The sequence below is a fragment of the Musca domestica genome, unplaced genomic scaffold (genome assembly GCF_030504385.1).
Source record: "Musca domestica strain aabys unplaced genomic scaffold, Musca_domestica.polishedcontigs.V.1.1 2, whole genome shotgun sequence".
NCBI classification, from domain to species: Eukaryota; Metazoa; Arthropoda; class Insecta; order Diptera; family Muscidae; genus Musca; species Musca domestica.
Genome location: NW_026712249.1, coordinates 1,244,662 through 1,269,696, shown reverse-complemented (window position 1 = coordinate 1,269,696; position 25,035 = coordinate 1,244,662). Strand labels below are relative to the sequence as shown.

Below are 25,035 nucleotides of genomic sequence, written 5' to 3'. Positions count from 1 at the left end.
ATCTCTTAACGATTAAACATAACTGTTTCTTTTCGCTCTCCATCGTCCTTTAAAGGCAAACAATACTTTTTTGTCGCAAGACAAACGTGGTTCCGTTTGCGACAGTTTCTTATTTCTGAAAAAAGTGAACTTAACTAGAGTACATACATACAGATATAGATGTTTCTTCTTTTTTTCACTAAAACGCTTACTTATAACAAGACTTTAATTAATTTAATGTATGTGGTTTACATTTTTCTTTTAATATTGTGTGTGTTTTTCTGGAGATTTGTATTTTATACTAAAAATGTTAATAAATGTTTGCTTGGTTTTTATTGGCCTCAATTAACTACATTACTAGAGTTTACTTTTTACAATCTTATTGAATACAATACATTTACAATGCAATCGATAATATTTACTTGGTGTACAGTCGACTGTTGATAGTTGCAATAATTTGCAGAATTTAACTAGAATTAACAAAGACGTAGAAGTGTTGATGGTAGATTTCGTAAATTGTTTCGCATTTGTCAAATTTAGTCTCGGTGAAGTTTAAGTGGTAGTGGTTACAGCTACGGAAGGTGATAATGAGTGAGGCAGTTTTCTTGCCATGAACATCCACACAAACTCATTACAATGTTTCTGATCAGGAACCTTTCGTCAGCAGCTAAACTACTCTGAAAAAATTATGAAATGTTGGATTTTTTGTGAGGTAACCGTGTCCAATTTCAGAGAAATATTCCACTGAACGGGATAACCACACAAAAAAATTCCACGGAGTCATAAATGACGTATACAGCTATCTGCTAACTTTTCCAGCAACTTCTTTCTGAGTGATTCCATGTTGACGAACCCACGGAAAAACTTGCAAGCAATCAATTGATTTATCATAAAAAAAAAAAATTTCCCGTCTTTAAAAGATGAAGTAGGGAAAGGTCAAAAGTCGGGCGGGAGCAACTATATGATACCCTACACTACCATGCATATTAAGCAGAGCTCCCGCAACAAGAAAAGTTTATAATGGGAATTTATGTAGAATTTAGTAAAACATACCAACTATGAACCTTATTTGAATGCGAATCATGGCTTTAGGGTAGTCACAATTTTAGAACTATATCCAACTCCGAATTGATTTTTAACAAATTTGACAGAGGCCTTTGTACCTCTAGTACCTAATAAAATTGTTTATTTTGCATGATATGACTTCGCTAAAGATTATATAAAAAATATTTATTGGGGCAATAGATATACCGGACAGAGACTCACCAAGTGGAAAGGTTCGGTTGAGTATGAAGAAATTTATCCAATTTGGGCTGATATTACATATATGGTGAACAATAACCGTAAAATCGGATGTAAATATATATCGAAGCTATATAAAAATCTGAACCGATATTAATAGTTCCCCATATAAAAATAAATAAAAAAGCTGTAAGCTCGGCAGGGCCGATCTTTGAATACCCTTCAGCATTTGGAAAGATTTTGGCAATTTTCAAAAAAAATAAAATCGGTTAAAAATTCTGTTGAAATCTTAAAAATACCGAATGTAGCCATTGTATTAAGGTCTATACGACGACGTGGACCTGCATAGGTAACTTTTGTCATAAACCATTACAATATTCAAACCCGAGACTTGAATAAAAAAAATCGGTGAATAATGTAGCTGAAACCATCAAAATACCGAATATAGGGAGGTAACGTACGTGGACCTACATGATCCAATTTCAATACCAAAAGTCCTGCAGATATAATACACTTTTGCAGATATAATACTCAATTTCGTTCGGAAGTTAGAGGGATGTCCACAGACGGATGGACATCGCATAGAATTTTATGCTGATCAAGTATATATTTATATATATACTTTGTGGGGTCTAAAATGTATATTTCGTGGCATTACAAACGGATTTACAAACATAATATAGCCTCAATACTATGATGGAGGGTATAAAATTTAAATACACTTTGCATAACAACTATTTTTATTTGGAGTCGGAGGAAAGCTTTTTTTCGATGTCAACTCAATTTTTCGCAACCGACTGATTTTTATTTCTCTTTAGTATATAAAACTATATCTTCAATGTTTGGCATTGCAAAAGGCCCAAACGCGCGAACCACATCCAGGTGCAACTTTTAACCACTTCTGCTTTAATTTGACATTTTTAAACAAAGAAGTAGTATTTGAAACTCGTCTAAACGAACTTATCGTTGCAGCCATATATGCAGCATTAAACGCTTTAAAATATTTACAAAGTTTGAGAATGTGATGTTACTATTCAATGGCTATAAGGATCCCAAAGGATCGAAGCACAACGTCTAGTACAAAAAAAACAGAAATTTACCCGGTATCGGCAGACATTCTCTTGTGACTGCAATAATCAGGCCAGATTTATTCATTCGTAAAAGCAACTCACATTTTTTATTGAACAAGTGTAAGGATCCGCCTTTCCTCCTTTCAAATAAGTACACTTATCCTTATACATGTACACCTGTGTGTACATATGAATGCATGAATTGCAATTTGTAAACAAACTTGTTTGAGACCTTTTGCTTTGTTTGTAATTCCGAATTTTTTGCAAATTGTAAATATTGATCTAATTGAGGCAACGATTAGCCATATGATGTGATTACCGGCTATTTACATAAACCAATAATAATTTACTCATCGATTCGGAAAACCAAGCTTTCCTTTGCCATCAACATATATACATGTCTAAATATTAGTTAGCCAATCCGATGGACATGCATCAGCATGTTTGTTTGCATGCAGATCTTGAAAAAACATTTCAGTTTTGAAATTTGAAAAGAAAAACAATTTGAGTTCTTTGTCGAAAAAAATGTAAATAAAGCAACCCAACAATTTACTGATTACTAAGTAACTCGACCCCCAGCCCAGTTCCAGTTGATTGGTATGCAATTAACATGACCTAAATGACCTACACCGCCGCTCGGCCGGTCAGTCAGTCAAACGTTCATTCGTTTATAAATTGTTCTGAATGACATGTCATTTATCAATTGTTGATTTTTGTGACGATGACAGGCTTGGGGCAAATATTTGATTAAAATGACGCCCTCTGAAAAATTACGCATTCAGTGAACGTGGGTGGGTGTGTGTGTGATTACCAATGGTCTGTTGATCTATGCCGTGAAGGGACAGTTTTTATAGAAATTTTGGTTTTAATTAAATGAGATTTATTCATTTGTGAAGGAAAACATATTTCGTTCAGAGTCGGAAACCTGTTTGGAATTCATTAATTTGCATTCATTAATTTGCATCATGCCGAATATGAAGGGAAGAGAAAAAATAAATTTTTTATTGACCACACATTACATCTACCTTTGCATACTTTTAGGCTGGTCAGTGAATTTTAGATTATGCGGAACAATGAAAACCAATTGAGAGAAGTACACTGGAAAGTGGTAAATTTATTTTCATTTTTCGAATGGTGTCATAACTTGGGTGTAACAGAATCTCTTTTCTGTACAATACTCGTTTATACGAATGTATGTGTGTAATGGAAGGAGCAAATGCCTTTGGTTGCATTCTTCACGTTGAATCAATTTACTTAATACTTTATTGTCCAGCGTATGTGACGCATGGAAGAGTTTATACATTCAATTCAACACGTTATATTCTTTTCAACAAAAAAAAGGACATATGACGTTCTATTTGTAATTGTTGAAGTTAAGTGGATTTCGGAGACCATGTCGAAATATATTAACTTCCATTGATACAGTCTTACGTAAACATTGCCTCATTTAATAACACTGTGCTACAAAATGAAAAAGAGAGCAATTTAAGCCCATTAATACAACAGTTAATGCATATCAATAGAAGGTAGTGTTCCATATTTTTTATTGAATGCAAAATTGAATTGACCGTCCATTCTCAATTTGTCATTCCCATATTTTTTATTTTTCGAATACACTTTCAATTCGACTGCAATTTTAATGTTTTATGTAGCACGGTGTAATTTACATTTGATGCGATTCCACCGTTTTACGATATCCTTTATTTGGCCTTTTAAAATGCCGCCCGTTTTAATCCTCTCATGAAAAGTACTCAAAAGAAATTTCCAGCGATCAAAAATCTTCAATCTTTTCAGTAAACTTCGGCATATTTGCAGATGTTAAAGAATGACAATGTTTGGCTTTACTTTAGCGCGAGATATGGAAATGAATTCTTTGCTTTTATTTGTCCAATTCCTTTTTTAAATGGATGAGCGTGTGAGCGTGTTCGTGTTCATCCTGGCAAAGGGAAACATCTGCTGCCGTGTCTGTTATTGCACATAATTTTCATGTACACAAGCACAAGCGCACGCACAGTCACATATCTACAAATATGGACGCATGCATATGCATGTGTGTTTGTGTGTGTGAGTGTATGCATGGACATATAAAACATGGTCGACCGTACACGGATGTCAGAAACGACAATGACATTGTCGTCATCGTTTCCTCTCCGGTTGTTGTCAATGTGATTCAGACTAACTGCGATGGGCATTCGACTACAAAGGAATAATGTTGGCCACGTTGTCCTTGTCGAAAACATGATGGAGCACGCACAACCGGTCAAACACGATGTTGTAGTAACAATCAATGATTCCTTGTTCGGACCATTAGTTTAGCGGGTCATTTATAACGTAAACAGACTCGCTTTCCGACAGTGTCCGATCGAAATATTATAGATGTTTACGGGTTCGCATGGATACAAAAACTACCCCAAATCTGCAAAGAATATATCCCAACCTCGTCCGGTAGAAAACATTAGCGAAATTTCAGACATTTTAATTATAATATTAGTTCCATAGATTGTTTGGATTATGTTCAATCATATTGGGTCTAATATTGGTTTCACACAGTGAAGGTTCCGCTAAAAGCATGTTCTTGAGAGTTAGACAGAGACAAAAAGCGATTAAAAATATGAAAATTTTAAAAAATTATTATCATAGCTTGGATGTCAGACAAAATAATCAGACGTTCTCCTATTTGACTCATCTAGTCTAGTAGCGGATCATCCCAGTAAATTGTTACAATTCATTTTCCCGTACTAGTTTCAAAGGAAAAAAAAATAGAAAAAGAGGGAACTACTTACAAAGAAAGCAAGAGAGTCGAAACTGCAAAATATGTGACAAATATATCGCATTTTTTTACTCCGCCAAATCCGCCTACAAGCAAGGGAAATTGAAAACAAGGGTGCACATTCTGGAACAGAGCTTTATCTTCATCTTTTTCATCATCAACATCGCTACACTAGTAGCAAATTATTGCATATCGCAATACAAGCAAACAATTGCTTTGACTCTGCCGGAAAATCGATTAAATAATTAGCTTATCTTCGATTCAATTTCCGCTCGGATCTAATCCAATTCTTTAATCACTCTCTTATATGAATGTAGTGATGCTGTATGGGAAGCTGTATGCGTCTGCCCTGGCACATCCATAATGAATGACACTGTTTTCATCAACATGCACCAAAAGTGAAAATTGATGAATGCTCTCGTCACATGGACAAACACACATACACACACACACGCACGCACAACATCAACACTCTCGCATCACAGACATGCATGCAAACATTCCTTCTAAAACCAGGACATGTTGCGTTGTTACATGAACAAAAAACAAAATACATATAGACGACATTGGTTTACTGCTGGCCAGTGAAAGAGAAAGTAGCGGCAGGGCCCCTGTTTGGCAGCATCCAAATATGACATATGATGGCGATCGAGGCGTTTTTACTGGCGAAGTTGTAAATCAGCACCGCCGCCACCATCAGCGTGTCGTTGTATTTCTGGCTATATATCATGCGGTGAGGCGTATTGTGTTTGTAGCATGTTTTGCTCTGGTTTGGGAATACCACAAAAATGGAACCACGCACAAGGGGAGGACAATAAACAACGCAACGGAAGAGAAACATGACCAAACAAGCATGTAACGCTCGCAACCCTCCTCCGCAACATGAATTCTTTTCAAAGGTCATGTTGCCTATAATTACTGTGTAAACGTAGACCGTACTAGAGAGAGTGGGGGGAGGGGAGGGGAGGGGAGGGTAGGAGTAACGAGACGATTTAACTACTCTCTAAAATCTACTCTAATTGAGTTTGGTGTGGATATTCGTTACTTGACCATCAGACATGGCCGGTGGAATTGCGTCACTGTCCGAAACTCTTTGGGCACACTTCCATGAGCTGTCAATGACACTTTCGAAATTTTATTAACAAATGAATCGACTGTGATTAACTAAATAAAGTTGCACGTCATGCTCAACAAAACATCCGATTGACGAACGCACTGGGGCTCCTCGATGACTGACAAGTCTGGACTTTGCCAACTCATTTGTCGTTCGTTTCAGAAGAGACGTCAACGAAACGATAACGGTCGGAGGTATAATGTAATATTCTGTACAATGTTGCCGGGTGGAGCGGGGACTGCTGGGCTGGGATTTCCTTAATTGTCAATGGGATGTCATAATTATAACATCCGGAGCCGAGTTTCTAATGTCGATGAATAGCTTTGACTCATCGAGTTTGGTCTGCTTGTTCTTGGCACTGCCAGCTAGACCGACGGCTGCGGCGGGGTCTCGGACCCGGGCAGCACTGGATCCTGTTGATATGGCTGTAACAATCGTTGTGCCAGTTGATGGCACAGTCGTTATGTGAGCTCCCGTCGACGAGGGGGGATGGTGATGTTGGTGTTGGTCTTGCAAATGTTGATGCTGATGACGAGGCAATGTTTGCTTTTGCAGTTGTTGTTGTTGCTGTTGCTGTTGCTGCTGGTGTTGGTGATGATGGTGACAAATTTCCTGCGAAGGCCGATGATGTAAATGACGATGTTGTTGCTGCTGCTGCTGTTGTTGTTGCGGCTGCACCATAGTCATGTGCTCCTGATTTTGCGGGTGGTCCGTTTCAATGGATCCTTGCGGCAGGTGAATATTGCGTCTGGATAGAGTGGAAGTGGTACCGAATGTGGGCTGTTGTGCCGTCATCTGAGCTGCATCATAGCCAAACGTTGAGAATCGAGGTGGTGGTGGTACCCCTTCAACGCTTCGGTGGCCACCGACAAGGGATGGCGTCTTTGATTTGGAACGCAGCAATGAGGCGGTGGCAAAGAGTGATTCCCTGCAAAATAGAAACATGGAAGAGTTGTTAAGGCACATCGTTTAATTTAACTTTTATTTGAATTTCAAATGGAGGTACTCCAAAAGATATTTCAAATAATGCCAATCACATTACACAATGACAATGACAGTAGATAGTCGATTCAACGAATCGAAAGGGGGATATGAAGGATTAACTTTTTTAAAATAATATTTAATTTACAAATGGAGCGAACTTTTATAATAGCTCTAAGAGAACTACTACGCCCTCTGAGACAACTACGGAGTGGACAAATAGTAAACAAGACTTATCGGCAATTTAAATGAACATATGGTTTTGTCTGCAGATATGTACCGTCAATATTTGGCCGATTATGAATGTATGTTGGAAGGCGGCAATTATATTGCGCCTTTTCCTTGCTCCTAGCAATTGATTGATAATAGCCAGATAAAAGCAACGATTTTGGCAGATACATTCGTTCGTCAATAGAGAAAAAAGTTAGAACTCTTTGTTTGTAAGTTTGAAGGTCTAAAATTAATATGTCGATGAGTTACAATCGGACTGACGAACTCAATATACCCTCCACGCTATGTGTGGTGGAGGGTATAAAAAACAAATATGTGTTGCAATCAAATGATAAGTTTTACTCTGTAAATATTTCATAATCCGCTTCATTTATATAGTGAATCTAAATTATATGTATGTATAGGGTGAGATAAAAAAATCTGCAACAAAGTCAAACTACATTTTTTTTAAATTTTATTAAAAGAAACAAAAATATCGGAAACAGCATCAAATTTTGGAATAAGTTTAGATTTGTTGGAATTGGTAACCTTTGACACGAATTATGGCCTTCAAACGGTCAATGAAACCGTCACACGCAGCCCGAATGTAGCTCGGCGGTATTTTGCCCCATTCCCGGCGAAACGCTTGCTTGAGGTGATCGACACTTTGGTATTTTTTAGTTCCAACCTTGCTTTCCAAAATACTACAGACACAATAGTCCAACGGCTTGGTATCTGTAGATTTTGGTGGCCATTGTGCGCTGGCATGAAGCGAGGAACCTAATTTTGTGAGCGAGGAACTTAATTTTTTGAGTCCTGTTGGAATGTCCAAGATTTGTGGCCAAAACGTGCCCAAGGCTTTAATACACCCCTGCGACGCGGGTTTCGATCAAGTCGCTTCTTTACTTTTCGAATCATTTCTGCTGATGTTGCTGTTTTCTTCCGTCCACTTACTTGATATCGGGCTACGCTACCAGTATCACGGTGACAAGATGTATTCACAACAAAAGATGTATTCACATTTAAATGCTAGAATGCTCTAACGACAGCCGCTTGACAGCCACGTGACTTTTCAGCCAAATATAAAGAAATCACACTATCACGCTTGAATTCCATCACGAATAACTTTTTTTCTGGAAAATTCTCACCAAAATGCTTTTGTACGCTTGTAAACAATATAGTGAGCTGTCACTGGAATGAGTTTAACAGCTGTCGGAAGAGTGGCTTAGAAATGACAGCTGTCTGAAGTTGGTTGCAGTTTTTTCATCTCACCATGTATGTACAAAACACGATGATGTTCTTACAGAGTATTTTCAAAGAGTTTTCCAAGATGGTTTGATAAAATTAACGTACAACTAATTATGTGTAGCTGTACCTCTGCCTACCCATATATTCTTGCAATGAGATTAAATTACATTTCATTTTTTACCCAGAGTTAGTTTTCGTTACAAGAAATAACACCGAATTTGGCCTGCCCATTTGATGTGCTAAACGTCTATCTAATTATTTCTACCCGATTTCAGATTTATGCTGTAGAAAATTAGATAGTTTAGTTGGAGCTATACCGAGGGACTCTTATTCATATGTTTTCGCCAATTTCGAATTTTACTTTCACTAGGACCTCCTTTTTGCATTATCGTAACATAATTCCGGACTCAGATGTTTGTTTAAAAAGTGAAATGCATTTCCACTAGTCCTCGGTCGAACTTCAATTTTCGGATATTCATTAAAGCCACCGACTACTGTATGCAAGTAGTGAGGCAGAGCTAAAGTGAATATTCCGATCGATGCCAATTCATTGTCATTGCAGCGAACATTGCAAAATAGTTTTTCGGTTGCCATAAAATTTTATCGCGGCAAATGCAGGAAACTCACCTCGTTTGACAGCCCATGTCACATGCATTCGGTTGTGGAACTGCTGCAGGTCCTGGCGGCGGCTGTTCTGCTGCCGTTGTTGTCGACGAATCGTCGGTGCTGCAGAGACTAGTTTGAACAATCATGTCGTGCCGTCGTATTAGGTTGGGCGGCTCCTTCTCTTTGAAATTGCCCTTGGTCTGTAGTTCAATTTCCCGATAATAGCGGTTGGAAACATCATCGAGTATCTGCAGCGAAGTCTGTGAATGTTTTTGTCTGAAAAGAAACAGAGGTTTGATGCATCAGCAACATTAACCATTTTAGCGGAATGAAGATATAAATGCGGGTGGGCCAGCGGTGGGACTTACCTGGGCGACACAATGGATATGTTGTCACGAGACCGAGCCTTTGAATTGCGTCCCATTTCGTCTAGCTTGCTTTCCTTCGACTGTCGAATGTGTTCCTGGAAAAGAGGCAACAAAGTTCGTGATTAATCATTAGAAGTGGCAGGTGGACCAACAAATATGTAGGAATACTGAGTTCTTGGAATTTTGAAATGTATTGTCTGATTGCCTTGTTTCACTCCCTACAACATACTTGTTGGTTCGTTGGTTTACTTCTTTCTTTATATGTTGCGGCATTATATTTTTGCATTGTTCGACATGACAACATATTCGAGAAAAGTCGAGTTAATATCTGTCCTTCTTGGTAGGCATGAGCGTTTTTCTTTGAAATTTTCTTGATTTGATTGTGTTAAATCCGATTAAACATCCGATTAAAATGACATGAATGGTGTCTGCCGATGGTGGTAAAGCCGATGTCAAAAGGAAGCAGAATGCCATTAAAAGAGATAATTAAATTTCATTTTACTTTTTTCTTCGGTTCTTTAATTTCCGTCTTTACTTTCTCTTTCTCTGTATCTACGCACCAAACCAACCAATGACACTGACTTGTAGCGAATGTGGAGAAGCGAATATATAGCAACAGGGGGGAGGGGTGGATGGATAAACCAATCGCTATAATGAGCAAAGGATGCCAATTGAAACTGGGGGAGTTGGCAATTTAAACAAATCAAACAAACCAAAGAAGCCGAACGAAACCAATTTGCCACCAAATCAACGTTCAAAGAAATCTACGAAAAAAAAAAACAAAACTAAAGAAAGAAACTCGCTTCGATTACAAGTATTTACACTCACAACGCAAATAAGTCGGAAAAAGAAAGACAAAGCAAATTCCCAAAACAAACGGAAACCGGAAATGATGATGGCTGTAACTAAGAACCGATGTCGCACAACCAAGGAAAACAAAAAGAAATGTAAACATAATTCTGTGTGGCTGGATGAGCATAATGAGACTACAGTTTTGTGTGCATCTGTCTCCGTCCAGATTGAGATTGAACCTTCAAACCGCCGCCAGGCTTGCACTGCGTCTCGAGTGGATCATCAGCGTCCGCAGCAGCTTATCGATCTTGTTGTTGTTGTTGTGGTTATTGAATGTAGCATTTGTTTCAGATGCACTAACAATGACTGTGATTGATTTGTTCGCTGTCAGGCATGACTGCAGTGACGCTGGACAATAGATTGTACCGAAAGAAGCACATTTTGCGCTCAAGTTCACGCTTCATTTCGTAATTGATTCGTTAAAGTTTTTCGAAATATTAGAAGCGAGGGGATATTAGCTGGAAGTATGAACTACACTTTAAGATGAACTTGGATTGTGGTACTCAATTCGCAGCAATATTGTGAGAAGACCTATGCTATGATGACTACTTGAATGTTGGACTTTCTTTTTCATTGCAAATTTTCCATCATTAAACTTTGCTAGATACAAATTACGTATGTTCGCTTATTAATTCAACCGTATGTGTACTAGACCGAATTTAATGGGGTTCTGAAATAACGTGGGTCTGCAGGGATATTAGCAAAAAGTGAAGTATACTAAGAGCATTTCAAACTAATGGATTTTTTACCAGTAGCTGTATTTCTGTACTTTTTACAAGTAGCTACTCAACAAAATTTTTTTGAGAATATCTGTTGTTCTCGATGAGGAAAGTTGTGTTTTTCTACCCTTATAGTATATAGGCCATTTGTACCTCATTGAAATAACACCCTATGTCTTTTGCGACGAAATCTATTTCAGGACATTTGAAATCGATTTTGTGGTGCCTGTACGTATGTTTGCGTGTCTTACTGGCTGGTGAGCATGATAACTCCGATTGGGTCCAAACTTGGGGCATCGTAATATCTTTACATAAGCTTCATCCACAAAGGGTGAACAATCATAAATTTTATAAAATGTGAACAAAGAGTCAGATTGAAAATTCGCATATATCATATGTCTACTAACACAAAATCTGGTTTGAATATGTGATGCAGCAGACCACCTCCTCTGATGACTTTCCCATAAAGAGGAAGTTTCGTACAACATTGTACTTCCACAAGCAGTAGGTCTTATGGCAACTTCTTCGGGTGCCACACACACAAAGGGTCAGTATTGTATCTCAATATTTCAATCAAACTTAGATTTTATGCAAATATGGGATATGTCGGTTCACTCCTTCTGGTATCTCCCCTACAAAAGATCAAACTTTTAATTAGTTATTATTTTCAAAATACTGGTGGAAAATTTGGCTATTTTCAATGAGTTTTCAAAAATAATATTCTCTATGCCTATGTGACCTTATATTCGGCTGTGTATAACTTCAAACATTCGCTATTTAGAGAGCATTTATTCGATTTGAAAAAAGTGGTTTATGGTTATGGTTTATGTCTGGAGGTAACACGAAGATGAGCTTCGCATTAAGATACAAAAATTAAAAAAAGCTACTCCGGTTAGGAATCCCTTCGAAATATCGGTTGGTATGAACATTTGTTCCACGACACCAAATGCGATTAATAAAAAAAATTATGATACAGTTCTTCTAAAATATTTGAATCCAATTGCTGGGTAAAATTTGCAATGATTTTAAGGATTTGTAAAACGAAATAATTAGTTTTACCTCCGAAACTGCTTATTTCGCAATGTAACATCTGTTGGATTTCTAATCATCCGAGACCTCCGAAGTCCACTCGGTAATATTTGAATGAAATTATCCTTAAATTAAACATATACTATATTTGCTTAGTTATTTCCGATATGTATAATTCTAGACCTAAAGTGAAACCTCAAAATAGGATGTGCTTTCGGTACAACCTAATGTGTGCGTGTTCATGGGTTATTTAGTATTTGATTTTGATTTTGCTTTTGTTTTTTCTTTTTGTTTATTTGGTTTTTCTTCTTCTTTGTCTACTTCTTGCGGATTGCAGTATCATCTCTGCGATATGCCTTGCTTCATGTGCCCAACTCAAATGATTCGGTTACTTGTTTTTGTTGCTGTTGCTTCTGCTGCAGCTTCATTCTCAAAAGGACGATATGATAATGTGAATATTTTTCATTCTGCGGTGCAATGAGGACACGACCATCGCCGTCATGGGGCACATTTGTGTAAAACTTTGATTAGATACACGAGCGAACCGAGTCGGGGTAGATGGCCAGAGACAAGGCGGTAGCAGTTGGCCGATAGTTCATTTCCTCCGATGCAGGGTCTTGCGGTGATGGCGAACTGATGTCGCTGCTGCCCCCCGACGAGGGCGAAGATATTATCGCGTGACCAGAATGTAGGTTGCAATGCGACGTAATTAGTTTCTGTGGCACTTGGGGCACAAGGATAAATTCGTCGTTGTCGAAGTGAATAACGCCATCATGGCTGCCGGTATGGGGGCCGGTTAAGGTGTCGTCGCCCGGATAAGCAGAACAACAATTAATTGAATTTGCATCCACTTGCGATGTCTCGGAGTACGAGTGGCCTTCCAGGGCGCTCGAGATGGAACTGAGGTCATCATCCATCATATCGATGGCCATTATATTTTCATGACCACTGTGACGGTCAGGGCTGTATCGCAGCTTATAATCGTCCTGCAAACCCACAAATATGGCGGATTTCGGAGCGTCCAAGACAAACGAGTCAATATGATAAATGCCATCGCTTAGCACCGGAACATCCTGCGGATAGAATACATAAAGACAACAAGAAAAAAGAAACAGGAACAACAAAAAACCGAAAAAGACAAACACAAATGAAACGGAAGATGAAACGAAACGACAGAAGGCACGAGTGCCACACTTCTGTCCGTCCTACGAACTAAACAAAAAAACACGCACACATACACAACAAAAAGGCCAACGCACAAAGAAAGTAAGACAGTGTGCGTCCTCGTTGCTGGGGATCGGGGAAGAGAAGTGGTTGGAGTGGGAGGATACGCACACAGATATAGGTGTCGGTGCTGATGAGTTTGCGGTTCGAAAGCGTGCCTTATAACGCACAGACAACAAAACTTTGTATGAATGGAAACTGTTTTGAGGTTTCGACAGAAGAAGAGTATAATTCTTTTTCTGCCTTCATAATATTTATTACTGTTATTATTATTATTTTTATTATTTTAAACATGAGATGATGGTACAGAGTGTAAGTGATGAGAGTGTTAATAAATACTTGCAATCTATTCAACTACGATTCTACAGACACACATTTCTCATGCCGACAACTGACTACAATTGGCACAACTACTGACGATGACGTCATGAGCAAATTCAATTAGTGAGCATCATTTTCCGAATATTACTGTTGGTACACTGTAACATATCTGGACAGATTTTTTTCACAGATAAATTTTATTTTTTGTTCTTTCCATACGAGTTTGAATCAATTGGTAATAATTTCAGATTTGTATAACAATGTCATATAGTTTTTTTTATTTCTGCAGAAACGCAAACTTTCGTATGTTTATTCGCATTATTTCTCTTGGTATTAACATTTGGAAATTGTGGGAAAACCGAAGCCTAAAAGTAGAATCCCCTTTAAACACATACTAAGAGAAATGGTCAAACTTTCCACAATTTAGAACTTTAGTTTTAGTCTTTTTATTTAATAAAACAAATATATTGGTACTTATTTCAGTACTAAATTTTTCATTTTATTATTTTATTTTTATTTTATCATTGAATAGAAACTTAGTGCATTTTTCACACAATATTAATGATACGTCTTTGTATCCATTATTTATAATCATGAAAATGCTATTTACGACTTGAGAGTTCTAGATCCTGGAAATTCGCTGAAAGCAATGGCACAATACGCATATCAGGTATTTTGTAACTTTTAGCTACTAATTTTTTTGACACATTCGATAACTAGCCACAACCGTTTACTTTATTCCTGGAAACAATATTTTATATCTTTCATTAGTTTTTATATTATTTGGTATAGAAATTCGTTTCCTACAACAATTTGCTCTTAGTACGCCATATCGAATGGAGAGTTTTGTATTTTTCTTGAATTGCATGGAAATAGTACAATTTTTTTTTTTGCAGGGTATCTTATATACAAAGTATTAAAACTAACTTGAGTATATATACGGAATGGTATTGCAATGCCTTAAAGATCAGCTTACACATAATTCTAAAGTCCTATGGATTTTTTAAACGGTCTCAACTATTTTTAAAGTTTAAGGATTGGCTGTGAGAATTGATAGCGTAGTAATAATACTTTTTTACTTACTGGGAGCTACATATGAAACTGCGAATCTGGCCTCCAGTTGGAACTCACTCAAGCCTTTCAATATTTTGTTTGCACGCAGGGTCATTTAGAAAGAGAAACCGATTAGAAGTGGTTGTTCTTTCCAAAACTGAAGTCTTCCTTGGCATTGGTAAACAATACCATATTTATCTTTAACAAATAAACGATGTTTATAGAAACCAGTAAGAAGAGGATAAATGTCGGGCGGTGCCTACTATTTCATACGCCACACCGTTATGTTTTTTTAGAAGAGATAGCCTTATTAATAAACCGTTATATAAGGAATTTATGTGAAGAAAATCATACCAACTATGATCGTTATTGATTATTGACTGCGTATTGAAATTTTAAACGGTTTCAACTGAAAGAGGTACGTTTCGGTGAATGTAGTATCTCGTACCAAATATCACTGCTATAGAAGCTTATTATGATTTTGAGAAGGCTTAAATACAAAAAACGTTTGAATCATGTATATGGGAGCTATATAGAAATCTGTTCCGATTTTTACCCAAAGGTATTCCCAGACTATCCTATCCTATACCGAAAACCATTATTTTATGTTGTAAAACATATACAGAAGCTTTACGCAGTTGGTGCACCATAAATATAAGCTCGAACTAAAATTTAAATGGGAACTATACCTTAATGAGGACCAATTGCCACCAGTTTTAATAGCGTCCACCTTCGAATCAAACTAGTGATCTTTGCAAAATTCTCAAATATCGCAATCGTACAGAATATGTGACCTGGTCGAAAATAATCAAAACTGGGTATATTTCGTACAAATGCAAATGCCCACGAACATAATGCCCATAATAGTGTGGTGTAACTTAAAAAAAACTATACTGGAATTAATCCTGACCTCTCCTTAATAATCATACCTTTCCTCAATAAACATACATTTGATGTTTCATATTAAATTTTAACCCATTCGCCAAATTTCAATTAAATTGTCCTACTTCCTAGGCAGTATGCCAAACTCCTTTGACCACATGGCGCATGAGCGATTTTTGTTGAATGCCATCAAGTATACGTCAGTACGTTCTTAGAAAATTCAAGGAGAACTTGTGTTGCTGAACCACTATTGATTGTCTTAGATGACAAAATAACATTTGTTGATTGCAATGCCATTTCAAAGCCTGACGAATATCGACTATTGTTGTAATATGAGCACAGACGAACTATGTGCGGAACATTTGTCGTTCGCTTGAATAAACTACAATTGTAAAGTTTTCTTGGGGCTACACAATTTACGAACACACACGCAAGCACTTCTCCATTGTCATGCCCAACGACAACCGGTCTAAGGACTCGACTGGTTAACCGACAACAGGAAACACAAACACACAGTCATTTATTGACATCACTCAGTGCCCATCAGATAAAGGTTGGAAATAATAATCGCAGCTCTGTGCCATTGTCTGTCTGGCCATCTGGGTCTCTGCTCCATGTCTGGGTAAGGAGAACTCAATGCGGTTATTGTCGGCGTTGCGTAGACGCTCAGCTCAGCAGTGATAAGTTGAGCCCCGCAGCTGTGTAGCGAAGCAAATTAATGATGATAGTGGCTGATGTCTTTTTGGTTCCGATGTGTTGTCTTGACATTTGTACACGCCTCGCTGTTTCCAGTGAAAATCTGGATGCGCAACTATGGCGCTTCGACCATAAAAGTTGACAATGTTCGATGAACATTAAATTCATTTAATGATAAATAAATGTAATTTTGGATATTGATGGGATTTTGTAGTTTCGATTCAAGTCCGCTTTCCCACAAATCCGTATGTCCGCACGAATGTACGTATGTGTGTATGAATGGCTAACAATAACAATTCACATGAATTGATTATCCGTTTTTATCAAAACTTTTCCAATGATTCGATTGGGAACAAAGCCATAGAACAATGCAATAGCCCGTGGCTTCGGCCGTTAGTATTTGAAATTTTCAAAATTATACTTTATAAACACGATAATCGAATGTATGTATTCGGATTTGTGAAATGACAATATGCGACAGGACCGTTGGAAATGGAGATTTCTTTGTAGGGAACAGCTGTGCGAAATGACAACAATGGCGTTGCTCTGCTCTGCCCTGCCCAGTTTAATGTAATTCCCATGAATTCGATGTTTTAAACTTTTGGCATTGTGACTTCTTCTGACAATGTGCGATGACAATGCCACGACAATGGATTTCGAAGAATTGAAAATAAAGAATTTAATGTTAAAAGAGTTCAAATAAAATATCATCTTTGAATGGAGAATAATTTTAAATGCCTGGGAGATGGGATGAACAAAGTGATTAGACAAATTGCATAAAGTATAACTGTATTTCAATGTAACACAAAATCTGCTGTTAATTTGCAAATAAATGGGTTTCTGAAGATTTAAATAAGTCATAAATATTCCATTCTTTAAAATCTTGAATTCATTTAAAAATGAAATGCTCCTGCAATACTCTGCCACAATTTATGACCTACTTAAATTCTCTTCAACTGTGCGATGACAAAATTTTCATTTGTTTAGTGCGAAGCTACTTTTTTATTTCGATTCAGTCGCTTTTCCATTAAACTTTTTTAGAACTCAACTAAACTGGAGAGGGCATAGCGAAAAAGGAAAAAAGCACAGTAACAAAATTATTGATAGAGTTTCAAATACTTTTGGCCATTCCGAGCATGTCCTTGACCATAACGGCAAGTATGCACTCAGAGTTATTCACTACCACTACTTCAATTGTATTTCGAATAACTCTCCCTTCGATCGAAATGAACTTTGTGTTGCTGCTGCTGCACAAAGTTATTTGATTGCACTTCCCCCGGGGATGGAATGCTGGGTGCCTCCGGTCAACAATAAGAGCAGTAACGAAACTAAAGCACCCAAACATCCTCTCGACCGAAAATCATTCAGTAGCAATTAACAATGAGGGATAAATGTTTCATAATGCTGGGGCGAGCACACAATGAAATTCAATAGATTTTCAAACCCAAAACTGGACAAATATTGTTTGGTCTGTCGGTTGGTTCGTCGGTCATGGGAATGGGGACAATTCAACTGGTTGTTGGTTGACGTTGCAAAACACTTACACGCCATATGGTAGATGATATCATAAACACCCTATAGCATTTTATTTTTTGTGTTACATATTCTATAAATAACAAAATGTGTTCTCATATTCCATAATTCATTTTTATTATTCTCCTTATTTTCGATAAAATTATTAAAATTTATTATTTTCCACCCTCCATGAATAACCAAAAAACGCAGCCTTCTCATGTTGGGTATACGGTAGCCATATAACTCTTTCGGCTTGGCCATTTCCATGTTCTCTCACAATTTTTTGTACAGCAAATTTGGACAATGTCGAATGAAACTAAACAGGGCTATGACGCTATGCTCAACACCCTCGCTACAGCAAGTTTTACAAAATAGCCAATAGTTTTGCTTTGTTTTCACTCGTTGAGGCGATAAACTTTTAAGCGAATAATTTATGGGTATTTTTAAAAGCTTTGGTCACAACAGATGTAGTCGGGCGCTGAAATGGCATGTGAAAAAGTCGGCACACGATATCCCAATAAAAACATTTCTATTTGCTGTCATTTAAAGCGTTGGCCAGCCAATCGTTCATTTACTTTGGCAGTCGTTGTGTCGTATTCCATTGTAACTCCTTTAAATCCAATTGAATGGTATTTTAAATGTATCGTGTAATTCGGTAATAGGCTTAGCATAAAAGAAAGGAACTAAAATTTAGTGGTGTGTCGTGATACCAAGTTTAAATTTTCAAATGTGTAATTCGATGATAGAACGTGAACAAATATATGGGAGCCTTGGTTTGTTGATAGATATGCTCTACTTAAATTAAATGCGGTTCAATTTACCCTTTTATGAGAGTTATTATTATACCCTCCAACTTGGAAAGGAGAGTACAATAAATTTGTCATTTCGTCGTAACACCTCTAAATGCTCGTCGTAGACCCCATAAAGTATATATGTGATCGTGGTCGGCATAAAACTCTAAGTCGATTTAACGATGCCTGTCTGTCTGTTGAAATGACGATACAACCCATATTTTTGACCTAGAGCTTCAAAGTTTGACAAAGTTTGTATTGAATTGTATCTAGGATGTATTTTTTTTTATTGAAAATGAGATATATTAGATATCCGGTATTTTGATGGTTTTAGCTCCATTTTTCCACGAATTTAGTTAAAATTTGGTGTTTGTAATACATAATGGGTTGTAGCTCTGGTGTCAAAATATTGAATATCTAGGTCCATGTTTTCCATGGCACATATTACGGTACCAACCGATATCTAGTATTTTGATAATCCTAGTCTCTTTTACCAAATTTTTTTTCTCAAATCTGGTATTTGCGACTCGCAATAGATCATAATCCTTGTAGTATACAATTGTCTATATAGGTTCACGTTTTGGTATGACCCCCATATAACGGCTTCCACCTACTTTATTGTTTATGGAAAACGATCTAAATGATATTTTTAGTTTAAAGTGAAACACGTTGAATCTCGATACTTTTAAATAAAAATGTTATTTTTTGTGCCAATGATGGGATAGGCTGAACTTAATGTTGTTGCCGAACTTGTTTTCCCAAAAGTTTGACGTTGTACAAAGGAAGTACGCTGAGGTGACAGCAGATATTGTCCATTTTCGCAATAAACATACAAATATAACGATGTAGGAAGTTTGAAATACATTAGATACTTCTTTATGTTAACCCGAGCTAAAATTGTCAGTTTAAGTAGTTATTGTTGTAATTAAAGGTAATATCGTTTACATAAAATAAATATATTCGGAATTGGCCGATCGCCTCTTTATTAAAACGTTTGTGTCCTCTGCATTTGACATTTCATTTTTCAAACTGAATTTTGAAGAAAACCCGTCTGTAATTTAGCATTTTGAGGATTTTTTATTCCTTATTTTTTAATCTTTTAATCCTTTTGTTGGGATTGTACCAGAAGAAGTGGGCCAGTGTATCCCATCTTCACATTTTTCTAGTGCTACGATGCAGAAAGTTTCAATAATTATATTTTTTTTTCAAAATTTTCCCAGTAGGAACCAACGAACTGTATATATCTGTGTATTTGAATGCAGAGTTTGAAGAAATATCTCCCATCCTAGCTAGATCTGATAAAAAAAATTAAAATAGGTAAAATATTAAAAAATGGATATTCTCCTAGAGGTTAGTCGTATAAAATAATACATAATCTCTGAAGCCACAAGACTAAGGTTATAAAAACCATGATTCATTTGAATATTTGAAAAAAGTATCGAACCGCAAATTCCCAGTAAGAACTACCCAACATCAATAATGACAGTTTAACCACAATGCGCCTTAACTTATGAATACACAGTTGAATTACATCGATACATACCACAATGTCTCGTTATCTCGGCATTTCTGGTTGGATGTGACAACCCGCCATACTTTAGCCCAAGGATGTTTACAACAATTACACACACACGCACACTCGCAAGACCATTACCAATTCCCAACAAGCAAGTGCTTGTCTCTGTGTAAACACAAGACCCATAAGGAGGGTAGTCCTCCCCAGTCGATGTGACAGGCAGAATGCGACAAGACTGCTATAAACTCAATTTCTATTTTGCAATTGAATGCGTTCAAATGTCATGCTCTATATCAGTTCTTATGATGATTAATTGAATTTGCATAACACACTTCCCGCTCTCTGTCGTCTAAGATTGTCGCACTGTTGCCTTGGTTGAATGTCTGCTTTTACCCGGATGTGCGGTGCTGCGTGTGTCATCGTCGACGACTGACTTGACTTTATCGAATGCTGTTAAGATAAATTTCACTCAACCTTCAAACGTACTACCTCCCCCCATATGCTGTCTGATATGATTTATGCCACAAAAAAAGAATAAGAAAATATGGAACCAAAATATTCTCTAAACTGTTACAGCTAGCCCTGCAATAACAGAGTCATCGTTGCTTTAAGAATATTTAATGAAGAAATAAGTATTTGTTAGGAATTAAATCTTATCCATTGAGGCTGAGTAAATGCCGTTTAGCGAAATTCAAAGGAAAGATGGACAAATTGATAATTGAACTGAAATGAGGGCATTTTGACTACTTTGAACGGTCATGGGAAGAATTAGTTAATAAATGTTGAATAAAATCGGACATAATATGGTAGCTATTATTGGGAACATCGCATGTTTCATTAGCAACGAGTCAGTAGAAGTATGGGACATAGGTGAACATTTATTATTATTGCGTTTCCTACTCAGTGAACAAAGCTATCTCACAAGTGTGTCAATTCCATTTAAAAAGCAGATCATGCCAGAACCAAGAAAAATATGCGTGCGAAAAGTAAAAACTTCAACATAAAAATATTGAGTAAAATATCGGGATTTGAATGGAGAGATTTGTAATTTTATACTTCCGAGGATATGACGAGAAGACAAATGATTAAAGTGTAGATATAAAACATTAATATCAAGCTTCTTTGTTGTTAAATTTTTGTGTCTGAGTGTAACAAGGCTGACGTTACTAGCCTCCATTACAACCACAACTAATTACACGAAATGTGGATACATTATGCTGTAACATTTCGCATGTATACTATGTTTGTAAATCATATAAATTATTGAGTAATGATAAGGGTTTCGTAGCTGAGGGTCATTCGCATATTCCTAACGAGAAGAAAACACATTATTTTGCGAAAACAAAACCAACAACAACTACAGCAAGATATCTAAATATACAGTGGCGAATGTTGGAATTTCGATCGAAAGAAAGAAAACACAATGCAGATAGATGGCAAACAATAATATTAAAAATAATAATACACAGACATTGCTGCCATGTATTCTGCGCAAAGGACAACCACACATGAATGTATGGATGCATATTCATGTGTGTGTGAATATGTAAATATGTTACAAATGCCGGCAGGCAGGCAAAATAGCTGACATAGGGACGGATGAACAGTAAGGACATGTTTGGCCCAGTTGTTGGTGTGGCACATTCGCATTCGTACATCGTGTGGGGGTGTGTGCCACAAATCTACACACACACACACACACATTTGCGACAAATGTGTAACACATTCTCCTCGCACGGGAGAGGGAGAGCGAGAACTGTTGCAGGAATTTAATAGATGATGTTCATAAATGACATTTGAAAGGAAGCGCCATGACAGCGACTTCTTAAATTGCATATGACATTTCGTGAAATTTAAGACTCAACTTACGAGCGTCGCACTGCAAAAGGCAAAAATATTCGTTGATGTGATCATAAAAAATGCAAGGACATGCAAATATTTTAGAAGAGTACACTCGAAGAAATGGTGAGATATGGAAGCATTATACACCAGATATTTTAGATTGAAGTTAAGTACTTACATCTTAATGTATTTAACTTAAATCGTAGATATCTGATTATGATTTAGATTTGTGCACCTTTCGTGACCCTTTATATGGCAGGTACCAGAAGGAGAGTACCAATACATTCCATCTTCACAGAAAATCTTTGGGATGTGCGAAAATTTTGAAAAATTGAAATTTAAAGAGAACCAGTTTCTTATTTCGTATGAGTGTTTTGTTATCCACAACCCTTTGTGGGGGAGATACCAGGTACAAGAGATCTTTGGTAATAAAATATTGGGATGCGTGAAATTTGAAGGCAGCCGGACTGTTTGCGGTTCACATTTTAAAAGAGTTATAATTATTTCAAATGTTCGTCCCTTGTAGGGGAGGTACTTGATGGAGTGGGTTGGGCAAAAATATAAGGATTCACAAAGTTTGAACAAGATCGAATAATCCTTTCATGTTCTATAAGGTAAATTGTTTTTTATGAAAAATTTTACTTTTTGTGGGGGAGGTACGGGAAGAAGTGGACCCACATGTTCCCTCATCGATTTACCCTTCAAAGCCATGTGGCTAAAGGTATAATTAACAAAATTGTTGTATTGATTTCTGATTTTGTTTTAGTCCTTGAATTTGAAAAATTAACGGCGTCATTTCCAACATTTTTGAAGGTCCTCCTTTAGATGGGTTATCTCTTACAAACGTTTCTACCCAAACTTGAAAGCTTGGGCTCTCAGTGAGTAGGAAGCATCTGTACATAGAAATTTTAATATAGTTCTTAACATTGCTTTACTTAATACCTTTTAATTTTACGTATTTAAATTAATAAATATCTTAATTTTACAAATTTACAGACTTAATATTAATTTTTGCCACATTTAATAAAAATTGGACCTATTCTTTTAAAAAATGTAGATTTTTGTTGTAATTTTTGAGTCAATCGTGTCAGCAGATTAAATGTTATATAAATGTTATACTCAAAAATATATGTTTTGTAAATTGTAGAAATGTATAAATCAGATAATTTCTAATATCGGAAGAATAGATTTCGTAGATGCTAAGTTAAAAAGTGTCACAAAAAAAAAATGAAATTTATCTATGCAGTCAAATTCAGCAGCCAGGAAATGTTTAACCCAATACAACTTTCTTTTTTTTTTTCTTTTTCAACAAAAATGTATCTCTGAAAAATATGGAGAAATAAAAAAAAAATGACAATGTGACCATTTTCTTTTCACCCAATATTTTTAAATTCCAATGTTAAATTACTTTCAATTAAAAATATGTGTTAATATTTACATTATTTCACTGCAAAGTCAATTAACATGCTGACATTCGCCCAGATCTGTTACATGGATACTATTTTTGTTTGTTTTTTTTTTTCAATAGCAAATTTACTGAGTTGTATCTATCACTATGACAAGATTATAAGCTGCAAATTTCTTAGAGTTTCGAGTGAAGCGACATAAATGGTATATACGGGGAGGGGATTAAAAATATTTCCGGAGAAATCTCGCAGTGTACAGAAATGTATGTTGCTCCCCATGTGTATTCCCAAATGCATTAAAATGCCATGAATCTTTCGCAAGTGCTGTAGAATACTCCCAACCATCAGATCGCACCAACATTTGATGGCTCATACATGCCGTACCATCATTACAATGGATTACTTTAATTACGTCTTCATTCGCCTGAACATGTTGCGGTTGCTTGATGTCGTAGCGGTCGGTTAACGCACACCAGCGTTTATTGGGCGCTAAAACTTAATTTCAGAGATTTCTATATTTTTGCTGAAAATGCCTTGCCTCCAGTTATTTACTTGTTAACATTAATCAAACTTGTTGCTCTGCCAATTTGCCTTGCCTGCTACCCGCCGCGTCGTTTGTGCTTCTCTGTGTTGTGGTATTTTTGGTAATCCCTAATAGAATTGATTATTTTATGTTCGTTACATCCATTGTGTTTGTGTGTGTGTGTGTTTTTTTTTTTTGATACATCAAAAAGCCTTTCAATTTCAATTTAATTCCACACATGCATGTCTACACAGTAATAAAAATACCGGATGTAAGCCAGCTAACCATTTACACAAAAGCACAAATAAATTCAACCATACCAACACACACACACACACTCTCATACACACAGACACATACATATATTTCGCCTGGATTGTAAACATTGCTATTTGCAATGAACATCAACACAACACAAGTCAGTTAGTAGATCCTTTTTCCATTTGATGAATAATTTTATTTGACAACCTTTTTGTAGCCACACTCACACACACATTTACAAACTTTCCGAGAGCTCTTAAATTTAGAGCAGGTTGATGGCAATACAATGTAATTTTGAAACAGTTATTGGAAATGAATCGAACCCGTTAACCCGTGCATCAACTTAAAAGCTATGAAACTCAAAATAATTAGATGGACCGAATGTTAACCATTAACCAAATGAATTTCATCTCTCTCTCATTCATCCATCATCATAATCATGTGTAGCTGCGGTTTTCACATCTTACCACATAACTCCAAAATTAAAAATGTTCAACATAGCATATATCATGAAATGTTGTAATAAATGGAAAAGTGAATTGGACTTTACATCTCATGCCAAAAGGCGGAAGGCCAATATTAGCATTTTTAAGCAATGAACCAATTGTTTATACCCTTCGTCATTAAATATGTTTTAAAGTTATTTTTCTAAAATTTATTAAAAAAACACATCAAATGCAGGATAGAGTCCTCATTAATATATGCAAAACTTTAAGCTGGGCGTAAAAGTTCAATGTGATGACTGACTGCAGCAGTTTTCGATTAGTTGAGCAAACCCCAGTTCAGTTATATACTGTCATTAGCTGTGACGTTTGCT

General features: G+C 36.5%; 1 protein-coding gene across 1 annotated transcript in view; it reads right to left on the bottom strand.

The window, feature by feature from the left end:
- Positions 1-255: 255 nt before the first annotated feature.
- LOC101899254 (uncharacterized) overlaps positions 256-25,035 on the bottom strand; it is a 114,775-nt gene continuing 89,995 nt past the window's right edge. Inside the window, exons 11-13 of the mRNA XM_059121572.1 lie at positions 9,589-9,683; positions 9,242-9,496; positions 256-7,103 (exon numbers count right to left, since the gene is read on the bottom strand). Coding sequence (XP_058977555.1) covers positions 6,440-7,103; positions 9,242-9,496; positions 9,589-9,683 — 1,014 coding nt within the window. The 3' untranslated portion in view covers positions 256-6,439. The remainder of the gene's footprint in view (positions 7,104-9,241; positions 9,497-9,588; positions 9,684-25,035) is intronic.